The sequence below is a fragment of the Microcebus murinus genome, chromosome 14 (assembly GCF_040939455.1).
Source record: "Microcebus murinus isolate Inina chromosome 14, M.murinus_Inina_mat1.0, whole genome shotgun sequence".
Taxonomy (NCBI): domain Eukaryota; kingdom Metazoa; phylum Chordata; class Mammalia; order Primates; family Cheirogaleidae; genus Microcebus; species Microcebus murinus.
In genome coordinates this window covers 81379920-81402782 of record NC_134117.1, presented here as the reverse complement: position 1 = coordinate 81402782, position 22863 = coordinate 81379920, and the positions used below count along the sequence as shown (strand labels likewise).

Here is a 22863-nt window from a genome sequence, read left to right as displayed (position 1 = left end):
AGCGGGGTTCCCAGGAGGATCAGGCTGAAGCTGGGACTTGGCCTCAAAGTGTCCCCTCGCATGGCCACCCCCTTCCCCTTCCTGCTCCTCTACTCCTGGTGCCCCTCCATCCAGGGGCCAGACCTTAAAGAGTCACCGCAAGAGAATCCTGGTCCCAAAGGAGCCTTCTGGGGGACCGGTGCTGAGAGAGGTTGTGGGCATGGCCCGCTGGGGCTCTGCCCGACCCAGGGCTGAGAGATGCCACCTCCCAGCTCTGGGTCCCTGCAGGAAGTGTTGGCAAGCACAGGGCCAGTCCCCCAAAGGCCCAGGTGCAGGGAGCCCAGGCCAAGCAGCCTGTGGAAGAAGCCACTTGCCGTGCCACCCCGGGAACAGGACTGCAGGCCCCGGCCCTTCCCACCTCCTCCTCCTCCTCCTCCTCCCCCCCCCCGCGCCCCCCCCCCCCGGACATGGCACAGGGCTCAGAGACACCTCAGACTCTTGCTACCCAAGGTGCGAAGGGCATCAGTTGCTCCTCCAACCCCCCCCCCCGCCCAGCAGACCACGTTGTCCAGCCAGCCCCCGGGCCTCCCTGGGGTGCCCAGCACAAAAGTGCAGACACCCACCGGACCCTCAGTCTCAGCTTTCGGATGTTTTTGCCACTCTAAGGACCCGCAGGCCCGCTGGGCCTTCGGGCAGGACAGAGAGCCCCGGGATCCGACGTGGAGAGCTGCGTGTACGTACGTCCCCATCAGGAGGCGGTCCCCACCTCCGCGGCTCTCCCCTCGCGGGGAGCGGCAGCCCCAGCCGGCAGCCGCAGGGCCTCAGGGAAGACACCAGGCTGGGCCCCCCGCGGCACAGCGGGGGCACGTCCCCCGCACTCGACTTAGGGAAGGCTGCTGGAGACTGCTGCGGCCACCCTGCTGCCGGGTTTCTGGAGGGCTTCCTGGAAGCAGCCTCCACACCAAGCCCTTGGAAGGCCCAGGCGACGGAGGAGCCGGTCAGGCAGGGGCCGAGGACGGTGAGAGGCCGGGCGGGAAGGAGCATGTCAGGCAGGGGCAGAGGACGGTGACAGGCCGGGCGGGGAGGAGCCGGTCAGGCGGGGGCCCAGGACAGTGACGGGCCTGGCCGGGGAGGAGTGCGTCAGGCAGGGGCAGAGGAGACGGGCTGGGTAAGGGGTAGGGTGACAGTTAGGGCACAATTCACAATCGCAAAGACGTGGAAGCGACCCGAGTGCCCATCCATCCAGGAGTGCATTAATAAAATGTGGCGCGTGGACACCACGGAGTGCCATTCGGCTGTGAGGAGCAGCGGTGAGAGGGCGCCTCTCGTGTTCTCCTGGCCAGAGCTGGAACCCGTTCCAGTAAGCCAGGTATCCCAAGAATGGACACACGAGCACCACGTGAGCGCGCTCACCAGCAAATTGGTACGAACGGATGGACACCTAAGTGGACGGAGAGGAATCACCTTCATCGGGTGGGTGTCGGGCGGGTGGGGGGAGGCGATGGGCATCCACATCCATTAGGAATGGGGTGGGTGCGCACCGACTGGGGGATGGGCGCACTTGAAGCTCTGACCCCAGGGGGGAGGCTTGGAGAGGGCAACTGTACCCGACCTTAACACTGGTACCCCCACAATACGCTGGAACAACATGAGAGGTATATGAATGAGAACACAGGGGGGAGGGGTGCACGGGCAACACATGTCACCTGAATACTTGTACTCCCATCATCTGCTTGAAAAGAGAGAGAAAAGAAAATGCAATCATAGAGGTAAGAGACACTTTTTAAAAATCATGAATCCGAAGAGAAAAGTAAAAGGAGGCCTGTGGAGCAGGTCTGGGTGTGACTCCGGATCCCCCAACATCAGGTGCCACCACCAAAGATTCCTGCGTGGAGCCCATAGAACCCCCAAAAGCAACGGGACGAGTTCTGGTCACATACTCCCTCAAAATGACATCCTGGCCTTCTTCTGGAACTCCCTCCCCTCTCAGACTCTCAAGGTTTTCTCCAGCGTGTCTGTTCCCACAGAGCAGACCTTTGGTCTGAGACCTGACAGTGCAGATGCCACGCATGCTGCCGCGTGGCGGCGGTGTCGCGGCTTGGGACAAGAGGAGGCCCCACGGTGCGGGCTGAGGCGCCAGGCAGCGCGGCGGGCGCTGAGGGTTGGGGTCACCCCCACCCCGGGCCGCCGCCGCGCTCCCAGAAAGGGGACAGAACAAGAGGCAAAAAAAAAAAAAAAAAAAAAGAAGCAGCCTGTGGCCCCCGGTATTCCCAGGCAGTCTCCCATCCAAGTACTGACCGGGCCCGACCCTGCTTAGCTTCCGAGACCAGACGAGATCGGGGGCGTTCAGGGTGGTGTGGCCCTAGACGGCGGCGGAGGGCGCCCCTGCCCCGCTCAAGAAGCCGAGCCTCTCTGCGCTTTCCCGCCGCCGCCGCCGCCGCCGCCGCCGCCGCCGCCGCCGCCGCCTCCCGCCCCAGGCCCCGCGCCGGGCCGGGCCTGTTGAGTTCGCCGGCCGGGTCCCGTGGGCTCCCAGGGACGGGGGTGATGGGCGGGGCGGGGCGGGGGGCTGTCTCTCTATACACACACACACACACTCACACTCACTCACACTCACACAAGATGCGCCTCCACGGCTGGACTCGCCAAGGTGGAGCCCTCCCAGCCCCCCTCGTCTCCTCGCCCGGCCTCCTTCACCTACCCGCTGCCCACCCCCAGCGCGTCGCCGCCGCTGACGCTGACTGCGCACGCGCGCGCCCTTTGACCCCAGCCAGGGGCCGCCCTCCCCCACAACCCCTTTCAGCTGTGCCCCCCCTCGCCCTGTGGGTGGGCTGCCGCCTATTCCCCCGGGCCAGGGCTGGGGCACAGCGCAAGGGGGAGGGGAGCCAGTGTATGGGGCGTCTCTCTCTGGGGATGTGTCCCATGGGTGGGGTGGGGTGGCGTGGTTTGTGGGGCGCTGAAGAAATCAGTCCCCTCCATCTCCTACCTCTGGAAAACGCCCAAGCCCGTGGAGAACCGCCGGCACCGCTTCGTGGGGGCCGGGACCCTCCTCTGTGTCCTCCTGTGGCCCGGTCCAAGGGGCCTGGGCCTGGCCGGGGCTGCATTGGACCCCGACCACCCTGGCGTGTGGACTCGCTAAAAATCGGCCATTAGATATTGGATTCCAGCTTCATTGAGGTCATTTCACTAATGAGTGCACCGGAAAGAGTTTCCTAATCCATCTGTGAGGGTGGCAACTGAAAGAGAATTTGAAAGCTGACAGAATAGGCGAGGGAAGGCATAGGAGATTTCCACACCCAGCAAGGAAGCCTTTCCCGAAATGGAAGAAAGAAACGAGCAAACAGAGACACCGGTAGCCCGCCCGGAAAAGAGTCTGCCCCCGAGAGAAAGCACCCTGACCAGGTTCACCCGTGGGTGGGTGGCGAGCTAGCGGCGTTCAGAAGAGCGAGGCCCGCAGTCTGTGCGGAAGACACCTGCACTCGGGTGTGTGTGGCGGCCCGATTCACAAGCAGCTCTAGATGTTAAACCAAGGAGAAGCCAGGGAGTTCCCAAGGCCCCAGGTGTCCTCAGCCCACGACTGGCTGCTGTGGGAATGCGAAGCCCGGCTCCTTGTCTCAGAGCGGGGTTCCCAGGAGGATCAGGCTGAAGCTGGGACTTGGCCTCAAAGTGTCCCCTCGCATGGCCACCCCCTTCCCCTTCCTGCTCCTCTACTCCTGGTGCCCCTCCATCCAGGGGCCAGACCTTAAAGAGTCACCGCAAGAGAATCCTGGTCCCAAAGGAGCCTTCTGGGGGACCGGTGCTGAGAGAGGTTGTGGGCATGGCCCGCTGGGGCTCTGCCCGACCCAGGGCTGAGAGATGCCACCTCCCAGCTCTGGGTCCCTGCAGGAAGTGTTGGCAAGCACAGGGCCAGTCCCCCAAAGGCCCAGGTGCAGGGAGCCCAGGCCAAGCAGCCTGTGGAAGAAGCCACTTGCCGTGCCACCCCGGGAACAGGACTGCAGGCCCCGGCCCTTCCCACCTCCTCCTCCTCCTCCTCCTCCCCCCCCCCGCGCCCCCCCCCGGACATGGCACAGGGCTCAGAGACACCTCAGACTCTTGCTACCCAAGGTGCGAAGGGCATCAGTTGCTCCTCCAAACCCCCCCCCGCCCAGCAGACCACGTTGTCCAGCCAGCCCCCGGGCCTCCCTGGGGTGCCCAGCACAAAAGTGCAGACACCCACCGGACCCTCAGTCTCAGCTTTCGGATGTTTTTGCCACTCTAAGGACCCGCAGGCCCGCTGGGCCTTCGGGCAGGACAGAGAGCCCCGGGATCCGACGTGGAGAGCTGCGTGTACGTACGTCCCCATCAGGAGGCGGTCCCCACCTCCGCGGCTCTCCCCTCGCGGGGAGCGGCAGCCCCAGCCGGCAGCCGCAGGGCATCAGGGAAGACACCAGGCTGGGCCCCCCGCGGCACAGCGGGGGCACGTCCCCCGCACTCGACTTAGGGAAGGCTGCTGGAGACTGCTGCGGCCACCCTGCTGCCGGGTTTCTGGAGGGCTTCCTGGAAGCAGCCTCCACACCAAGCCCTTGGAAGGCCCAGGCGACGGAGGAGCCGGTCAGGCAGGGGCCGAGGACGGTGAGAGGCCGGGCGGGAAGGAGCATGTCAGGCAGGGGCAGAGGACGGTGACAGGCCGGGCGGGGAGGAGCCGGTCAGGCGGGGGCCCAGGACAGTGACGGGCCTGGCCGGGGAGGAGTGCGTCAGGCAGGGGCAGAGGAGACGGGCTGGGTAAGGGGTAGGGTGACAGTTAGGGCACAATTCACAATCGCAAAGACGTGGAAGCGACCCGAGTGCCCATCCATCCAGGAGTGCATTAATAAAATGTGGCGCGTGGACACCACGGAGTGCCATTCGGCTGTGAGGAGCAGCGGTGAGAGGGCGCCTCTCGTGTTCTCCTGGCCAGAGCTGGAACCCGTTCCAGTAAGCCAGGTATCCCAAGAATGGACACACGAGCACCACGTGAGCGCGCTCACCAGCAAATTGGTACGAACGGATGGACACCTAAGTGGACGGAGAGGAATCACCTTCATCGGGTGGGTGTCGGGCGGGTGGGGGGAGGCGATGGGCATCCACATCCATTAGGAATGGGGTGGGTGCGCACCGACTGGGGGATGGGCGCACTTGAAGCTCTGACCCCAGGGGGGAGGCTTGGAGAGGGCAACTGTACCCGACCTTAACACTGGTACCCCCACAATACGCTGGAACAACATGAGAGGTATATGAATGAGAACACAGGGGGGAGGGGTGCACGGGCAACACATGTCACCTGAATACTTGTACTCCCATCATCTGCTTGAAAAGAGAGAGAAAAGAAAATGCAATCATAGAGGTAAGAGACACTTTTTAAAAATCATGAATCCGAAGAGAAAAGTAAAAGGAGGCCTGTGGAGCAGGTCTGGGTGTGACTCCGGATCCCCCAACATCAGGTGCCACCACCAAAGATTCCTGCGTGGAGCCCATAGAACCCCCAAAAGCAACGGGACGAGTTCTGGTCACATACTCCCTCAAAATGACATCCTGGCCTTCTTCTGGAACTCCCTCCCCTCTCAGACTCTCAAGGTTTTCTCCAGCGTGTCTGTTCCCACAGAGCAGACCTTTGGTCTGAGACCTGACAGTGCAGATGCCACGCATGCTGCCGCGTGGCGGCGGTGTCGCGGCTTGGGACAAGAGGAGGCCCCACGGTGCGGGCTGAGGCGCCAGGCAGCGCGGCGGGCGCTGAGGGTTGGGGTCACCCCCACCCCGGGCCGCCGCCGCGCTCCCAGAAAGGGGACAGAACAAGAGGCAAAAAAAAAAAAAAAAAAAAAGAAGCAGCCTGTGGCCCCCGGTATTCCCAGGCAGTCTCCCATCCAAGTACTGACCGGGCCCGACCCTGCTTAGCTTCCGAGACCAGACGAGATCGGGGGCGTTCAGGGTGGTGTGGCCCTAGACGGCGGCGGAGGGCGCCCCTGCCCCGCTCAAGAAGCCGAGCCTCTCTGCGCTTTCCCGCCGCCGCCGCCGCCGCCGCCGCCGCCGCCGCCGCCGCCGCCTCCCGCCCCAGGCCCCGCGCCGGGCCGGGCCTGTTGAGTTCGCCGGCCGGGTCCCGTGGGCTCCCAGGGACGGGGGTGATGGGCGGGGCGGGGCGGGGGGCTGTCTCTCTATACACACACACACACACTCACACTCACTCACACTCACACAAGATGCGCCTCCACGGCTGGACTCGCCAAGGTGGAGCCCTCCCAGCCCCCCTCGTCTCCTCGCCCGGCCTCCTTCACCTACCCGCTGCCCACCCCCAGCGCGTCGCCGCCGCTGACGCTGACTGCGCACGCGCGCGCCCTTTGACCCCAGCCAGGGGCCGCCCTCCCCCACAACCCCTTTCAGCTGTGCCCCCCCTCGCCCTGTGGGTGGGCTGCCGCCTATTCCCCCGGGCCAGGGCTGGGGCACAGCGCAAGGGGGAGGGGAGCCAGTGTATGGGGCGTCTCTCTCTGGGGATGTGTCCCATGGGTGGGGTGGGGTGGCGTGGTTTGTGGGGCGCTGAAGAAATCAGTCCCCTCCATCTCCTACCTCTGGAAAACGCCCAAGCCCGTGGAGAACCGCCGGCACCGCTTCGTGGGGGCCGGGACCCTCCTCTGTGTCCTCCTGTGGCCCGGTCCAAGGGGCCTGGGCCTGGCCGGGGCTGCATTGGACCCCGACCACCCTGGCGTGTGGACTCGCTAAAAATCGGCCATTAGATATTGGATTCCAGCTTCATTGAGGTCATTTCACTAATGAGTGCACCGGAAAGAGTTTCCTAATCCATCTGTGAGGGTGGCAACTGAAAGAGAATTTGAAAGCTGACAGAATAGGCGAGGGAAGGCATAGGAGATTTCCACACCCAGCAAGGAAGCCTTTCCCGAAATGGAAGAAAGAAACGAGCAAACAGAGACACCGGTAGCCCGCCCGGAAAAGAGTCTGCCCCCGAGAGAAAGCACCCTGACCAGGTTCACCCGTGGGTGGGTGGCGAGCTAGCGGCGTTCAGAAGAGCGAGGCCCGCAGTCTGTGCGGAAGACACCTGCACTCGGGTGTGTGTGGCGGCCCGATTCACAAGCAGCTCTAGATGTTAAACCAAGGAGAAGCCAGGGAGTTCCCAAGGCCCCAGGTGTCCTCAGCCCACGACTGGCTGCTGTGGGAATGCGAAGCCCGGCTCCTTGTCTCAGAGCGGGGTTCCCAGGAGGATCAGGCTGAAGCTGGGACTTGGCCTCAAAGTGTCCCCTCGCATGGCCACCCCCTTCCCCTTCCTGCTCCTCTACTCCTGGTGCCCCTCCATCCAGGGGCCAGACCTTAAAGAGTCACCGCAAGAGAATCCTGGTCCCAAAGGAGCCTTCTGGGGGACCGGTGCTGAGAGAGGTTGTGGGCATGGCCCGCTGGGGCTCTGCCCGACCCAGGGCTGAGAGATGCCACCTCCCAGCTCTGGGTCCCTGCAGGAAGTGTTGGCAAGCACAGGGCCAGTCCCCCAAAGGCCCAGGTGCAGGGAGCCCAGGCCAAGCAGCCTGTGGAAGAAGCCACTTGCCGTGCCACCCCGGGAACAGGACTGCAGGCCCCGGCCCTTCCCACCTCCTCCTCCTCCTCCTCCTCCCCCCCCCCGCGCCCCCCCCCGGACATGGCACAGGGCTCAGAGACACCTCAGACTCTTGCTACCCAAGGTGCGAAGGGCATCAGTTGCTCCTCCAAACCCCCCCCCGCCCAGCAGACCACGTTGTCCAGCCAGCCCCCGGGCCTCCCTGGGGTGCCCAGCACAAAAGTGCAGACACCCACCGGACCCTCAGTCTCAGCTTTCGGATGTTTTTGCCACTCTAAGGACCCGCAGGCCCGCTGGGCCTTCGGGCAGGACAGAGAGCCCCGGGATCCGACGTGGAGAGCTGCGTGTACGTACGTCCCCATCAGGAGGCGGTCCCCACCTCCGCGGCTCTCCCCTCGCGGGGAGCGGCAGCCCCAGCCGGCAGCCGCAGGGCATCAGGGAAGACACCAGGCTGGGCCCCCCGCGGCACAGCGGGGGCACGTCCCCCGCACTCGACTTAGGGAAGGCTGCTGGAGACTGCTGCGGCCACCCTGCTGCCGGGTTTCTGGAGGGCTTCCTGGAAGCAGCCTCCACACCAAGCCCTTGGAAGGCCCAGGCGACGGAGGAGCCGGTCAGGCAGGGGCCGAGGACGGTGAGAGGCCGGGCGGGAAGGAGCATGTCAGGCAGGGGCAGAGGACGGTGACAGGCCGGGCGGGGAGGAGCCGGTCAGGCGGGGGCCCAGGACAGTGACGGGCCTGGCCGGGGAGGAGTGCGTCAGGCAGGGGCAGAGGAGACGGGCTGGGTAAGGGGTAGGGTGACAGTTAGGGCACAATTCACAATCGCAAAGACGTGGAAGCGACCCGAGTGCCCATCCATCCAGGAGTGCATTAATAAAATGTGGCGCGTGGACACCACGGAGTGCCATTCGGCTGTGAGGAGCAGCGGTGAGAGGGCGCCTCTCGTGTTCTCCTGGCCAGAGCTGGAACCCGTTCCAGTAAGCCAGGTATCCCAAGAATGGACACACGAGCACCACGTGAGCGCGCTCACCAGCAAATTGGTACGAACGGATGGACACCTAAGTGGACGGAGAGGAATCACCTTCATCGGGTGGGTGTCGGGCGGGTGGGGGGAGGCGATGGGCATCCACATCCATTAGGAATGGGGTGGGTGCGCACCGACTGGGGGATGGGCGCACTTGAAGCTCTGACCCCAGGGGGGAGGCTTGGAGAGGGCAACTGTACCCGACCTTAACACTGGTACCCCCACAATACGCTGGAACAACATGAGAGGTATATGAATGAGAACACAGAGGGGAGGGGTGCACGGGCAACACATGTCACCTGAATACTTGTACTCCCATCATCTGCTTGAAAAGAGAGAGAAAAGAAAATGCAATCATAGAGGTAAGAGACACTTTTTAAAAATCATGAATCCGAAGAGAAAAGTAAAAGGAGGCCTGTGGAGCAGGTCTGGGTGTGACTCCGGATCCCCCAACATCAGGTGCCACCACCAAAGATTCCTGCGGGGAGCCCATAGAACCCCCAAAAGCAACGGGACGAGTTCTGGTCACATACTCCCTCAAAATGACATCCTGGCCTTCTTCTGGAACTCCCTCCCCTCTCAGACTCTCAAGGTTTTCTCCAGCGTGTCTGTTCCCACAGAGCAGACCTTTGGTCTGAGACCTGACAGTGCAGATGCCACGCATGCTGCCGCGTGGCGGCGGTGTCGCGGCTTGGGACAAGAGGAGGCCCCACGGTGCGGGCTGAGGCGCCAGGCAGCGCGGCGGGCGCTGAGGGTTGGGGTCACCCCCACCCCGGGCCGCCGCCGCGCTCCCAGAAAGGGGACAGAACAAGAGGCAAAAAAAAAAAAAAAAAAAAAGAAGCAGCCTGTGGCCCCCGGTATTCCCAGGCAGTCTCCCATCCAAGTACTGACCGGGCCCGACCCTGCTTAGCTTCCGAGACCAGACGAGATCGGGGGCGTTCAGGGTGGTGTGGCCCTAGACGGCGGCGGAGGGCGCCCCTGCCCCGCTCAAGAAGCCGAGCCTCTCTGCGCTTTCCCGCCGCCGCCGCCGCCGCCGCCGCCGCCGCCGCCGCCGCCGCCGCCGCCTCCCGCCCCAGGCCCCGCGCCGGGCCGGGCCTGTTGAGTTCGCCGGCCGGGTCCCGTGGGCTCCCAGGGACGGGGGTGATGGGCGGGGCGGGGCGGGGGGCTGTCTCTCTATACACACACACACACACTCACACTCACTCACACTCACACAAGATGCGCCTCCACGGCTGGACTCGCCAAGGTGGAGCCCTCCCAGCCCCCCTCGTCTCCTCGCCCGGCCTCCTTCACCTACCCGCTGCCCACCCCCAGCGCGTCGCCGCCGCTGACGCTGACTGCGCACGCGCGCGCCCTTTGACCCCAGCCAGGGGCCGCCCTCCCCCACAACCCCTTTCAGCTGTGCCCCCCCTCGCCCTGTGGGTGGGCTGCCGCCTATTCCCCCGGGCCAGGGCTGGGGCACAGCGCAAGGGGGAGGGGAGCCAGTGTATGGGGCGTCTCTCTCTGGGGATGTGTCCCATGGGTGGGGTGGGGTGGCGTGGTTTGTGGGGCGCTGAAGAAATCAGTCCCCTCCATCTCCTACCTCTGGAAAACGCCCAAGCCCGTGGAGAACCGCCGGCACCGCTTCGTGGGGGCCGGGACCCTCCTCTGTGTCCTCCTGTGGCCCGGTCCAAGGGGCCTGGGCCTGGCCGGGGCTGCATTGGACCCCGACCACCCTGGCGTGTGGACTCGCTAAAAATCGGCCATTAGATATTGGATTCCAGCTTCATTGAGGTCATTTCACTAATGAGTGCACCGGAAAGAGTTTCCTAATCCATCTGTGAGGGTGGCAACTGAAAGAGAATTTGAAAGCTGACAGAATAGGCGAGGGAAGGCATAGGAGATTTCCACACCCAGCAAGGAAGCCTTTCCCGAAATGGAAGAAAGAAACGAGCAAACAGAGACACCGGTAGCCCGCCCGGAAAAGAGTCTGCCCCCGAGAGAAAGCACCCTGACCAGGTTCACCCGTGGGTGGGTGGCGAGCTAGCGGCGTTCAGAAGAGCGAGGCCCGCAGTCTGTGCGGAAGACACCTGCACTCGGGTGTGTGTGGCGGCCCGATTCACAAGCAGCTCTAGATGTTAAACCAAGGAGAAGCCAGGGAGTTCCCAAGGCCCCAGGTGTCCTCAGCCCACGACTGGCTGCTGTGGGAATGCGAAGCCCGGCTCCTTGTCTCAGAGCGGGGTTCCCAGGAGGATCAGGCTGAAGCTGGGACTTGGCCTCAAAGTGTCCCCTCGCATGGCCACCCCCTTCCCCTTCCTGCTCCTCTACTCCTGGTGCCCCTCCATCCAGGGGCCAGACCTTAAAGAGTCACCGCAAGAGAATCCTGGTCCCAAAGGAGCCTTCTGGGGGACCGGTGCTGAGAGAGGTTGTGGGCATGGCCCGCTGGGGCTCTGCCCGACCCAGGGCTGAGAGATGCCACCTCCCAGCTCTGGGTCCCTGCAGGAAGTGTTGGCAAGCACAGGGCCAGTCCCCCAAAGGCCCAGGTGCAGGGAGCCCAGGCCAAGCAGCCTGTGGAAGAAGCCACTTGCCGTGCCACCCCGGGAACAGGACTGCAGGCCCCGGCCCTTCCCACCTCCTCCTCCTCCTCCTCCTCCCCCCCCCGCGCCCCCCCCGGACATGGCACAGGGCTCAGAGACACCTCAGACTCTTGCTACCCAAGGTGCGAAGGGCATCAGTTGCTCCTCCAAACCCCCCCCCGCCCAGCAGACCACGTTGTCCAGCCAGCCCCCGGGCCTCCCTGGGGTGCCCAGCACAAAAGTGCAGACACCCACCGGACCCTCAGTCTCAGCTTTCGGATGTTTTTGCCACTCTAAGGACCCGCAGGCCCGCTGGGCCTTCGGGCAGGACAGAGAGCCCCGGGATCCGACGTGGAGAGCTGCGTGTACGTACGTCCCCATCAGGAGGCGGTCCCCACCTCCGCGGCTCTCCCCTCGCGGGGAGCGGCAGCCCCAGCCGGCAGCCGCAGGGCATCAGGGAAGACACCAGGCTGGGCCCCCCGCGGCACAGCGGGGGCACGTCCCCCGCACTCGACTTAGGGAAGGCTGCTGGAGACTGCTGCGGCCACCCTGCTGCCGGGTTTCTGGAGGGCTTCCTGGAAGCAGCCTCCACACCAAGCCCTTGGAAGGCCCAGGCGACGGAGGAGCCGGTCAGGCAGGGGCCGAGGACGGTGAGAGGCCGGGCGGGAAGGAGCATGTCAGGCAGGGGCAGAGGACGGTGACAGGCCGGGCGGGGAGGAGCCGGTCAGGCGGGGGCCCAGGACAGTGACGGGCCTGGCCGGGGAGGAGTGCGTCAGGCAGGGGCAGAGGAGACGGGCTGGGTAAGGGGTAGGGTGACAGTTAGGGCACAATTCACAATCGCAAAGACGTGGAAGCGACCCGAGTGCCCATCCATCCAGGAGTGCATTAATAAAATGTGGCGCGTGGACACCACGGAGTGCCATTCGGCTGTGAGGAGCAGCGGTGAGAGGGCGCCTCTCGTGTTCTCCTGGCCAGAGCTGGAACCCGTTCCAGTAAGCCAGGTATCCCAAGAATGGACACACGAGCACCACGTGAGCGCGCTCACCAGCAAATTGGTACGAACGGATGGACACCTAAGTGGACGGAGAGGAATCACCTTCATCGGGTGGGTGTCGGGCGGGTGGGGGGAGGCGATGGGCATCCACATCCATTAGGAATGGGGTGGGTGCGCACCGACTGGGGGATGGGCGCACTTGAAGCTCTGACCCCAGGGGGGAGGCTTGGAGAGGGCAACTGTACCCGACCTTAACACTGGTACCCCCACAATACGCTGGAACAACATGAGAGGTATATGAATGAGAACACAGGGGGGAGGGGTGCACGGGCAACACATGTCACCTGAATACTTGTACTCCCATCATCTGCTTGAAAAGAGAGAGAAAAGAAAATGCAATCATAGAGGTAAGAGACACTTTTTAAAAATCATGAATCCGAAGAGAAAAGTAAAAGGAGGCCTGTGGAGCAGGTCTGGGTGTGACTCCGGATCCCCCAACATCAGGTGCCACCACCAAAGATTCCTGCGTGGAGCCCATAGAACCCCCAAAAGCAACGGGACGAGTTCTGGTCACATACTCCCTCAAAATGACATCCTGGCCTTCTTCTGGAACTCCCTCCCCTCTCAGACTCTCAAGGTTTTCTCCAGCGTGTCTGTTCCCACAGAGCAGACCTTTGGTCTGAGACCTGACAGTGCAGATGCCACGCATGCTGCCGCGTGGCGGCGGTGTCGCGGCTTGGGACAAGAGGAGGCCCCACGGTGCGGGCTGAGGCGCCAGGCAGCGCGGCGGGCGCTGAGGGTTGGGGTCACCCCCACCCCGGGCCGCCGCCGCGCTCCCAGAAAGGGGACAGAACAAGAGGCAAAAAAAAAAAAAAAAAAAAAGAAGCAGCCTGTGGCCCCCGGTATTCCCAGGCAGTCTCCCATCCAAGTACTGACCGGGCCCGACCCTGCTTAGCTTCCGAGACCAGACGAGATCGGGGGCGTTCAGGGTGGTGTGGCCCTAGACGGCGGCGGAGGGCGCCCCTGCCCCGCTCAAGAAGCCGAGCCTCTCTGCGCTTTCCCGCCGCCGCCGCCGCCGCCGCCGCCTCCCGCCCCAGGCCCCGCGCCAGGCCGGGCCTGTTGAGTTCGCCGGCCGGGTCCCGTGGGCTCCCAGGGACGGGGGTGATGGGCGGGGCGGGGCGGGGGGCTGTCTCTCTATACACACACACACACACTCACACTCACTCACACTCACACAAGATGCGCCTCCACGGCTGGACTCGCCAAGGTGGAGCCCTCCCAGCCCCCCTCGTCTCCTCGCCCGGCCTCCTTCACCTACCCGCTGCCCACCCCCAGCGCGTCGCCGCCGCTGACGCTGACTGCGCACGCGCGCGCCCTTTGACCCCAGCCAGGGGCCGCCCTCCCCCACAACCCCTTTCAGCTGTGCCCCCCCTCGCCCTGTGGGTGGGCTGCCGCCTATTCCCCCGGGCCAGGGCTGGGGCACAGCGCAAGGGGGAGGGGAGCCAGTGTATGGGGCGTCTCTCTCTGGGGATGTGTCCCATGGGTGGGGTGGGGTGGCGTGGTTTGTGGGGCGCTGAAGAAATCAGTCCCCTCCATCTCCTACCTCTGGAAAACGCCCAAGCCCGTGGAGAACCGCCGGCACCGCTTCGTGGGGGCCGGGACCCTCCTCTGTGTCCTCCTGTGGCCCGGTCCAAGGGGCCTGGGCCTGGCCGGGGCTGCATTGGACCCCGACCACCCTGGCGTGTGGACTCGCTAAAAATCGGCCATTAGATATTGGATTCCAGCTTCATTGAGGTCATTTCACTAATGAGTGCACCGGAAAGAGTTTCCTAATCCATCTGTGAGGGTGGCAACTGAAAGAGAATTTGAAAGCTGACAGAATAGGCGAGGGAAGGCATAGGAGATTTCCACACCCAGCAAGGAAGCCTTTCCCGAAATGGAAGAAAGAAACGAGCAAACAGAGACACCGGTAGCCCGCCCGGAAAAGAGTCTGCCCCCGAGAGAAAGCACCCTGACCAGGTTCACCCGTGGGTGGGTGGCGAGCTAGCGGCGTTCAGAAGAGCGAGGCCCGCAGTCTGTGCGGAAGACACCTGCACTCGGGTGTGTGTGGCGGCCCGATTCACAAGCAGCTCTAGATGTTAAACCAAGGAGAAGCCAGGGAGTTCCCAAGGCCCCAGGTGTCCTCAGCCCACGACTGGCTGCTGTGGGAATGCGAAGCCCGGCTCCTTGTCTCAGAGCGGGGTTCCCAGGAGGATCAGGCTGAAGCTGGGACTTGGCCTCAAAGTGTCCCCTCGCATGGCCACCCCCTTCCCCTTCCTGCTCCTCTACTCCTGGTGCCCCTCCATCCAGGGGCCAGACCTTAAAGAGTCACCGCAAGAGAATCCTGGTCCCAAAGGAGCCTTCTGGGGGACCGGTGCTGAGAGAGGTTGTGGGCATGGCCCGCTGGGGCTCTGCCCGACCCAGGGCTGAGAGATGCCACCTCCCAGCTCTGGGTCCCTGCAGGAAGTGTTGGCAAGCACAGGGCCAGTCCCCCAAAGGCCCAGGTGCAGGGAGCCCAGGCCAAGCAGCCTGTGGAAGAAGCCACTTGCCGTGCCACCCCGGGAACAGGACTGCAGGCCCCGGCCCTTCCCACCTCCTCCTCCTCCTCCTCCTCCCCCCCCCCGCGCCCCCCCCCCGGACATGGCACAGGGCTCAGAGACACCTCAGACTCTTGCTACCCAAGGTGCGAAGGGCATCAGTTGCTCCTCCAAACCCTCCCCCGCCCAGCAGACCACGTTGTCCAGCCAGCCCCCGGGCCTCCCTGGGGTGCCCAGCACAAAAGTGCAGACACCCACCGGACCCTCAGTCTCAGCTTTCGGATGTTTTTGCCACTCTAAGGACCCGCAGGCCCGCTGGGCCTTCGGGCAGGACAGAGAGCCCCGGGATCCGACGTGGAGAGCTGCGTGTACGTACGTCCCCATCAGGAGGCGGTCCCCACCTCCGCGGCTCTCCCCTCGCGGGGAGCGGCAGCCCCAGCCGGCAGCCGCAGGGCATCAGGGAAGACACCAGGCTGGGCCCCCCGCGGCACAGCGGGGGCACGTCCCCCGCACTCGACTTAGGGAAGGCTGCTGGAGACTGCTGCGGCCACCCTGCTGCCGGGTTTCTGGAGGGCTTCCTGGAAGCAGCCTCCACACCAAGCCCTTGGAAGGCCCAGGCGACGGAGGAGCCGGTCAGGCAGGGGCCGAGGACGGTGAGAGGCCGGGCGGGAAGGAGCATGTCAGGCAGGGGCAGAGGACGGTGACAGGCCGGGCGGGGAGGAGCCGGTCAGGCGGGGGCCCAGGACAGTGACGGGCCTGGCCGGGGAGGAGTGCGTCAGGCAGGGGCAGAGGAGACGGGCTGGGTAAGGGGTAGGGTGACAGTTAGGGCACAATTCACAATCGCAAAGACGTGGAAGCGACCCGAGTGCCCATCCATCCAGGAGTGCATTAATAAAATGTGGCGCGTGGACACCACGGAGTGCCATTCGGCTGTGAGGAGCAGCGGTGAGAGGGCGCCTCTCGTGTTCTCCTGGCCAGAGCTGGAACCCGTTCCAGTAAGCCAGGTATCCCAAGAATGGACACACGAGCACCACGTGAGCGCGCTCACCAGCAAATTGGTACGAACGGATGGACACCTAAGTGGACGGAGAGGAATCACCTTCATCGGGTGGGTGTCGGGCGGGTGGGGGGAGGCGATGGGCATCCACATCCATTAGGAATGGGGTGGGTGCGCACCGACTGGGGGATGGGCGCACTTGAAGCTCTGACCCCAGGGGGGAGGCTTGGAGAGGGCAACTGTACCCGACCTTAACACTGGTACCCCCACAATACGCTGGAACAACATGAGAGGTATATGAATGAGAACACAGGGGGGAGGGGTGCACGGGCAACACATGTCACCTGAATACTTGTACTCCCATCATCTGCTTGAAAAGAGAGAGAAAAGAAAATGCAATCATAGAGGTAAGAGACACTTTTTAAAAATCATGAATCCGAAGAGAAAAGTAAAAGGAGGCCTGTGGAGCAGGTCTGGGTGTGACTCCGGATCCCCCAACATCAGGTGCCACCACCAAAGATTCCTGCGTGGAGCCCATAGAACCCCCAAAAGCAACGGGACGAGTTCTGGTCACATACTCCCTCAAAATGACATCCTGGCCTTCTTCTGGAACTCCCTCCCCTCTCAGACTCTCAAGGTTTTCTCCAGCGTGTCTGTTCCCACAGAGCAGACCTTTGGTCTGAGACCTGACAGTCCAGATGCCACGCATGCTGCCGCGTGGCGGCGGTGTCGCGGCTTGGGACAAGAGGAGGCCCCACGGTGCGGGCTGAGGCGCCAGGCACCGCGGCGGGCGCTGAGGGTTGGGGTCACCCCCACCCCGGGCCGCCGCCGCGCTCCCAGAAAGGGGACAGAACAAGAGGCAAAAAAAAAAAAAAAAAAAAAAGAAGCAGCCTGTGGCCCCCGGTATTCCCAGGCAGTCTCCCATCCAAGTACTGACCGGGCCCGACCCTGCTTAGCTTCCGAGACCAGACGAGATCGGGGGCGTTCAGGGTGGTGTGGCCCTAGACGGCGGCGGAGGGCGCCCCTGCCCCGCTCAAGAAGCCGAGCCTCTCTGCGCTTTCCCGCCGCCGCCGCCGCCGCCTCCCGCCCCAGGCCCCGCGCCGGGCCGGGCCTGTTGAGTTCGCCGGCCGGGTCCCGTGGGCTCCCAGGGACGGGGGTGATGGGCGGGGCGGGGCGGGGGGCTGTCTCTCTATACACACACACACACACTCACACTCACTCACACTCACACAAGATGCGCCTCCACGGCTGGACTCGCCAAGGTGGAGCCCTCCCAGCCCCCCTCGTCTCCTCGCCCGGCCTCCTTCACCTACCCGCTGCCCACCCCCAGCGCGTCGCCGCCGCTGACGCTGACTGCGCACGCGCGCGCCCTTTGACCCCAGCCAGGGGCCGCCCTCCCCCACAACCCCTTTCAGCTGTGCCCCCCCTCGCCCTGTGGGTGGGCTGCCGCCTATTCCCCCGGGCCAGGGCTGGGGCACAGCGCAAGGGGGAGGGGAGCCAGTGTATGGGGCGTCTCTCTCTGGGGATGTGTCCCATGGGTGGGGTGGGGTGGCGTGGTTTGTGGGGCGCTGAAGAAATCAGTCCCCTCCATCTCCTACCTCTGGAAAACGCCCAAGCCCGTGGAGAACCGCCGGCACCGCTTCGTGGGGGCCGGGACCCTCCTCTGTGTCCTCCTGTGGCCCGGTCCAAGGGGCCTGGGCCTGGCCGGGGCTGCATTGGACCCCGACCACCCTGGCGTGTGGACTCGCTAAAAATCGGCCATTAGATATTGGATTCCAGCTTCATTGAGGTCATTTCACTAATGAGTGCACCGGAAAGAGTTTCCTAATCCATCTGTGAGGGTGGCAACTGAAAGAGAATTTGAAAGCTGACAGAATAGGCGAGGGAAGGCATAGGAGATTTCCACACCCAGCAAGGAAGCCTTTCCCGAAATGGAAGAAAGAAACGAGCAAACAGAGACACCGGTAGCCCGCCCGGAAAAGAGTCTGCCCCCGAGAGAAAGCACCCTGACCAGGTTCACCCGTGGGTGGGTGGCGAGCTAGCGGCATTCAGAAGAGCGAGGCCCGCAGTCTGTGCGGAAGACACCTGCACTCGGGTGTGTGTGGCGGCCCGATTCACAAGCAGCTCTAGATGTTAAACCAAGGAGAAGCCAGGGAGTTCCCAAGGCCCCAGGTGTCCTCAGCCCACGACTGGCTGCTGTGGGAATGCGAAGCCCGGCTCCTTGTCTCAGAGCGGGGTTCCCAGGAGGATCAGGCTGAAGCTGGGACTTGGCCTCAAAGTGTCCCCTCGCATGGCCACCCCCTTCCCCTTCCTGCTCCTCTACTCCTGGTGCCCCTCCATCCAGGGGCCAGACCTTAAAGAGTCACCGCAAGAGAATCCTGGTCCCAAAGGAGCCTTCTGGGGGACCGGTGCTGAGAGAGGTTGTGGGCATGGCCCGCTGGGGCTCTGCCCGACCCAGGGCTGAGAGATGCCACCTCCCAGCTCTGGGTCCCTGCAGGAAGTGTTGGCAAGCACAGGGCCAGTCCCCCAAAGGCCCAGGTGCAGGGAGCCCAGGCCAAGCAGCCTGTGGAAGAAGCCACTTGCCGTGCCACCCCGGGAACAGGACTGCAGGCCCCGGCCCTTCCCACCTCCTCCTCCTCCTCCTCCTCCCCCCCCCCGCGCCCCCCCCCCGGACATGGCACAGGGCTCAGAGACACCTCAGACTCTTGCTACCCAAGGTGCGAAGGGCATCAGTTGCTCCTCCAAACCCTCCCCCGCCCAGCAGACCACGTTGTCCAGCCAGCCCCCGGGCCTCCCTGGGGTGCCCAGCACAAAAGTGCAGACACCCACCGGACCCTCAGTCTCAGCTTTCGGATGTTTTTGCCACTCTAAGGACCCGCAGGCCCGCTGGGCCTTCGGGCAGGACAGAGAGCCCCGGGATCCGACGTGGAGAGCTGCGTGTACGTACGTCCCCATCAGGAGGCGGTCCCCACCTCCGCGGCTCTCCCCTCGCGGGGAGCGGCAGCCCCAGCCGGCAGCCGCAGGGCATCAGGGAAGACACCAGGCTGGGCCCCCCGCGGCACAGCGGGGGCACGTCCCCCGCACTCGACTTAGGGAAGGCTGCTGGAGACTGCTGCGGCCACCCTGCTGCCGGGTTTCTGGAGGGCTTCCTGGAAGCAGCCTCCACACCAAGCCCTTGGAAGGCCCAGGCGACGGAGGAGCCGGTCAGGCAGGGGCCGAGGACGGTGAGAGGCCGGGCGGGAAGGAGCATGTCAGGCAGGGGCAGAGGACGGTGACAGGCCGGGCGGGGAGGAGCCGGTCAGGCGGGGGCCCAGGACAGTGACGGGCCTGGCCGGGGAGGAGTGCGTCAGGCAGGGGCAGAGGAGACGGGCTGGGTAAGGGGTAGGGTGACAGTTAGGGCACAATTCACAATCGCAAAGACGTGGAAGCGACCCGAGTGCCCATCCATCCAGGAGTGCATTAATAAAATGTGGCGCGTGGACACCACGGAGTGCCATTCGGCTGTGAGGAGCAGCGGTGAGAGGGCGCCTCTCGTGTTCTCCTGGCCAGAGCTGGAACCCGTTCCAGTAAGCCAGGTATCCCAAGAATGGACACACGAGCACCACGTGAGCGCGCTCACCAGCAAATTGGTACGAACGGATGGACACCTAAGTGGACGGAGAGGAATCACCTTCATCGGGTGGGTGTCGGGCGGGTGGGGGGAGGCGATGGGCATCCACATCCATTAGGAATGGGGTGGGTGCGCACCGACTGGGGGATGGGCGCACTTGAAGCTCTGACCCCAGGGGGGAGGCTTGGAGAGGGCAACTGTACCCGACCTTAACACTGGTACCCCCACAATACGCTGGAACAACATGAGAGGTATATGAATGAGAACACAGGGGGGAGGGGTGCACGGGCAACACATGTCACCTGAATACTTGTACTCCCATCATCTGCTTGAAAAGAGAGAGAAAAGAAAATGCAATCATACTTTTTCACAAGATGGCGCCGAAGGCAAAGAAGGAAGCTCCTGCCCCTCCCAAAGCCGAAGCCAAAGCAAAGGCTTTGAAGGCCAAGAAGGCAGTGCTAAAAGGCGTCCACAGCCACAAAAAAAAGAAGATCCGTACGTCACCCACCTTCCGGCGGCCAAAGACACTGCGGCTCCGGAGGCAGCCTAAATATCCTCGGAAGAGCGCCCCCAGGAGAAACAAGCTTGACCACTATGCCATCATCAAGTTCCCCTTGACCACAGAGTCTGCCATGAAGAAGATAGAAGACAACAACACACTTGTGTTCATTGTGGATGTCAAAGCCAATAAGCACCAGATCAAACAGGCTGTGAAGAAGCTCTATGACATTGATGTGGCTAAGGTCAACACCCTGATCAGGCCTGATGGAGAGAAGAAGGCATATGTTCGACTGGCTCCTGATTATGATGCTTTGGACGTTGCCAACAAGATTGGGATCATCTAAACCAAGTCCAGCTGGCTAATTCTAAATATATATATCTTCTCACCTTAAAAAAAAAAAAAAAAAAAAAAAAAAAAAAAAAAAAAGAAAATGCAATCATAGAGGTAAGAGACACTTTTTAAAAATCATGAATCCGAAGAGAAAAGTAAAAGGAGGCCTGTGGAGCAGGTCTGGGTGTGACTCCGGATCCCCCAACATCAGGTGCCACCACCAAAGATTCCTGCGTGGAGCCCATAGAACCCCCAAAAGCAACGGGACGAGTTCTGGTCACATACTCCCTCAAAATGACATCCTGGCCTTCTTCTGGAACTCCCTCCCCTCTCAGACTCTCAAGGTTTTCTCCAGCGTGTCTGTTCCCACAGAGCAGACCTTTGGTCTGAGACCTGACAGTGCAGATGCCACGCATGCTGCCGCGTGGCGGCGGTGTCGCGGCTTGGGACAAGAGGAGGCCCCACGGTGCGGGCTGAGGCGCCAGGCAGCGCGGCGGGCGCTGAGGGTTGGGGTCACCCCCACCCCGGGCCGCCGCTGCGCTCCCAGAAAGGGGACAGAACAAGAGGCAAAAAAAAAAAAAAAAAAAAAGAAGCAGCCTGTGGCCCCCGGTATTCCCAGGCAGTCTCCCATCCAAGTACTGACCGGGCCCGACCCTGCTTAGCTTCCGAGACCAGACGAGATCGGGGGCGTTCAGGGTGGTGTGGCCCTAGACGGCGGCGGAGGGCGCCCCTGCCCCGCTCAAGAAGCCGAGCCTCTCTGCGCTTTCCCGCCGCCGCCGCCGCCGCCGCCGCCGCCGCCGCCGCCTCCCGCCCCAGGCCCCGCGCCGGGCCGGGCCTGTTGAGTTCGCCGGCCGGGTCCCGTGGGCTCCCAGGGACGGGGGTGATGGGCGGGGCGGGGCGGGGGGCTGTCTCTCTATACACACACACACACACTCACACTCACTCACACTCACACAAGATGCGCCTCCACGGCTGGACTCGCCAAGGTGGAGCCCTCCCAGCCCCCCTCGTCTCCTCGCCCGGCCTCCTTCACCTACCCGCTGCCCACCCCCAGCGCGTCGCCGCCGCTGACGCTGACTGCGCACGCGCGCGCCCTTTGACCCCAGCCAGGGGCCGCCCTCCCCCACAACCCCTTTCAGCTGTGCCCCCCCTCGCCCTGTGGGTGGGCTGCCGCCTATTCCCCCGGGCCAGGGCTGGGGCACAGCGCAAGGGGGAGGGGAGCCAGTGTATGGGGCGTCTCTCTCTGGGGATGTGTCCCATGGGTGGGGTGGGGTGGCGTGGTTTGTGGGGCGCTGAAGAAATCAGTCCCCTCCATCTCCTACCTCTGGAAAACGCCCAAGCCCGTGGAGAACCGCCGGCACCGCTTCGTGGGGGCCGGGACCCTCCTCTGTGTCCTCCTGTGGCCCGGTCCAAGGGGCCTGGGCCTGGCCGGGGCTGCATTGGACCCCGACCACCCTGGCGTGTGGACTCGCTAAAAATCGGCCATTAGATATTGGATTCCAGCTTCATTGAGGTCATTTCACTAATGAGTGCACCGGAAAGAGTTTCCTAATCCATCTGTGAGGGTGGCAACTGAAAGAGAATTTGAAAGCTGACAGAATAGGCGAGGGAAGGCATAGGAGATTTCCACACCCAGCAAGGAAGCCTTTCCCGAAATGGAAGAAAGAAACGAGCAAACAGAGACACCGGTAGCCCGCCCGGAAAAGAGTCTGCCCCCGAGAGAAAGCACCCTGACCAGGTTCACCCGTGGGTGGGTGGCGAGCTAGCGGCGTTCAGAAGAGCGAGGCCCGCAGTCTGTGCGGAAGACACCTGCACTCGGGTGTGTGTGGCGGCCCGATTCACAAGCAGCTCTAGATGTTAAACCAAGGAGAAGCCAGGGAGTTCCCAAGGCCCCAGGTGTCCTCAGCCCACGACTGGCTGCTGTGGGAATGCGAAGCCCGGCTCCTTGTCTCAGAGCGGGGTTCCCAGGAGGATCAGGCTGAAGCTGGGACTTGGCCTCAAAGTGTCCCCTCGCATGGCCACCCCCTTCCCCTTCCTGCTCCTCTACTCCTGGTGCCCCTCCATCCAGGGGCCAGACCTTAAAGAGTCACCGCAAGAGAATCCTGGTCCCAAAGGAGCCTTCTGGGGGACCGGTGCTGAGAGAGGTTGTGGGCATGGCCCGCTGGGGCTCTGCCCGACCCAGGGCTGAGAGATGCCACCTCCCAGCTCTGGGTCCCTGCAGGAAGTGTTGGCAAGCACAGGGCCAGTCCCCCAAAGGCCCAGGTGCAGGGAGCCCAGGCCAAGCAGCCTGTGGAAGAAGCCACTTGCCGTGCCACCCCGGGAACAGGACTGCAGGCCCCGGCCCTTCCCACCTCCTCCTCCTCCTCCTCCTCCCCCCCCCCGCGCCCCCCCCCCCGGACATGGCACAGGGCTCAGAGACACCTCAGACTCTTGCTACCCAAGGTGCGAAGGGCATCAGTTGCTCCTCCAACCCCCCCCCCGCCCAGCAGACCACGTTGTCCAGCCAGCCCCCGGGCCTCCCTGGGGTGCCCAGCACAAAAGTGCAGACACCCACCGGACCCTCAGTCTCAGCTTTCGGATGTTTTTGCCACTCTAAGGACCCGCAGGCCCGCTGGGCCTTCGGGCAGGACAGAGAGCCCCGGGATCCGACGTGGAGAGCTGCGTGTACGTACGTCCCCATCAGGAGGCGGTCCCCACCTCCGCGGCTCTCCCCTCGCGGGGAGCGGCAGCCCC

General features: G+C 63.6%; 1 protein-coding gene and 6 pseudogenes across 1 annotated transcript; 1 reads left to right on the top strand and 6 right to left on the bottom strand.

The window, feature by feature from the left end:
* Window positions 1-2228: 2228 nt before the first annotated feature.
* LOC142876093 (uncharacterized) lies at window positions 2229-2347 on the bottom strand (annotated as a pseudogene).
* Window positions 2348-5818: 3471 nt separating this feature from the next.
* Window positions 5819-5937, bottom strand: LOC142876092 (uncharacterized; annotated as a pseudogene).
* Window positions 5938-9408: 3471 nt separating this feature from the next.
* Window positions 9409-9527, bottom strand: LOC142876091 (uncharacterized; annotated as a pseudogene).
* A 3475-nt stretch (window positions 9528-13002) lies between these two features.
* LOC142876090 (uncharacterized) lies at window positions 13003-13121 on the bottom strand (annotated as a pseudogene).
* A 3455-nt stretch (window positions 13122-16576) lies between these two features.
* On the bottom strand, window positions 16577-16695 carry LOC142876089 (uncharacterized; annotated as a pseudogene).
* Window positions 16696-19662: 2967 nt separating this feature from the next.
* LOC142875615 (large ribosomal subunit protein uL23) lies at window positions 19663-20231 on the top strand. The gene has a single exon (XM_076010362.1). It carries the CDS (start codon window positions 19673-19675, stop codon window positions 20141-20143), a length of 471 nt encoding a protein of 156 aa, XP_075866477.1. The 5' UTR covers window positions 19663-19672; the 3' UTR covers window positions 20144-20231.
* A 493-nt stretch (window positions 20232-20724) lies between these two features.
* LOC142876088 (uncharacterized) lies at window positions 20725-20843 on the bottom strand (annotated as a pseudogene).
* Window positions 20844-22863: the final 2020 nt, after the last annotated feature.

Bases quoted from the DNA above. Each gene is read 5' to 3' on its own strand.
- LOC142875615 (XM_076010362.1), top strand. From the start codon at position 19,673: ATGGCGCCGAAGGCAAAGAAGGAAGCTCCTGCCCCTCCCAAAGCCGAA.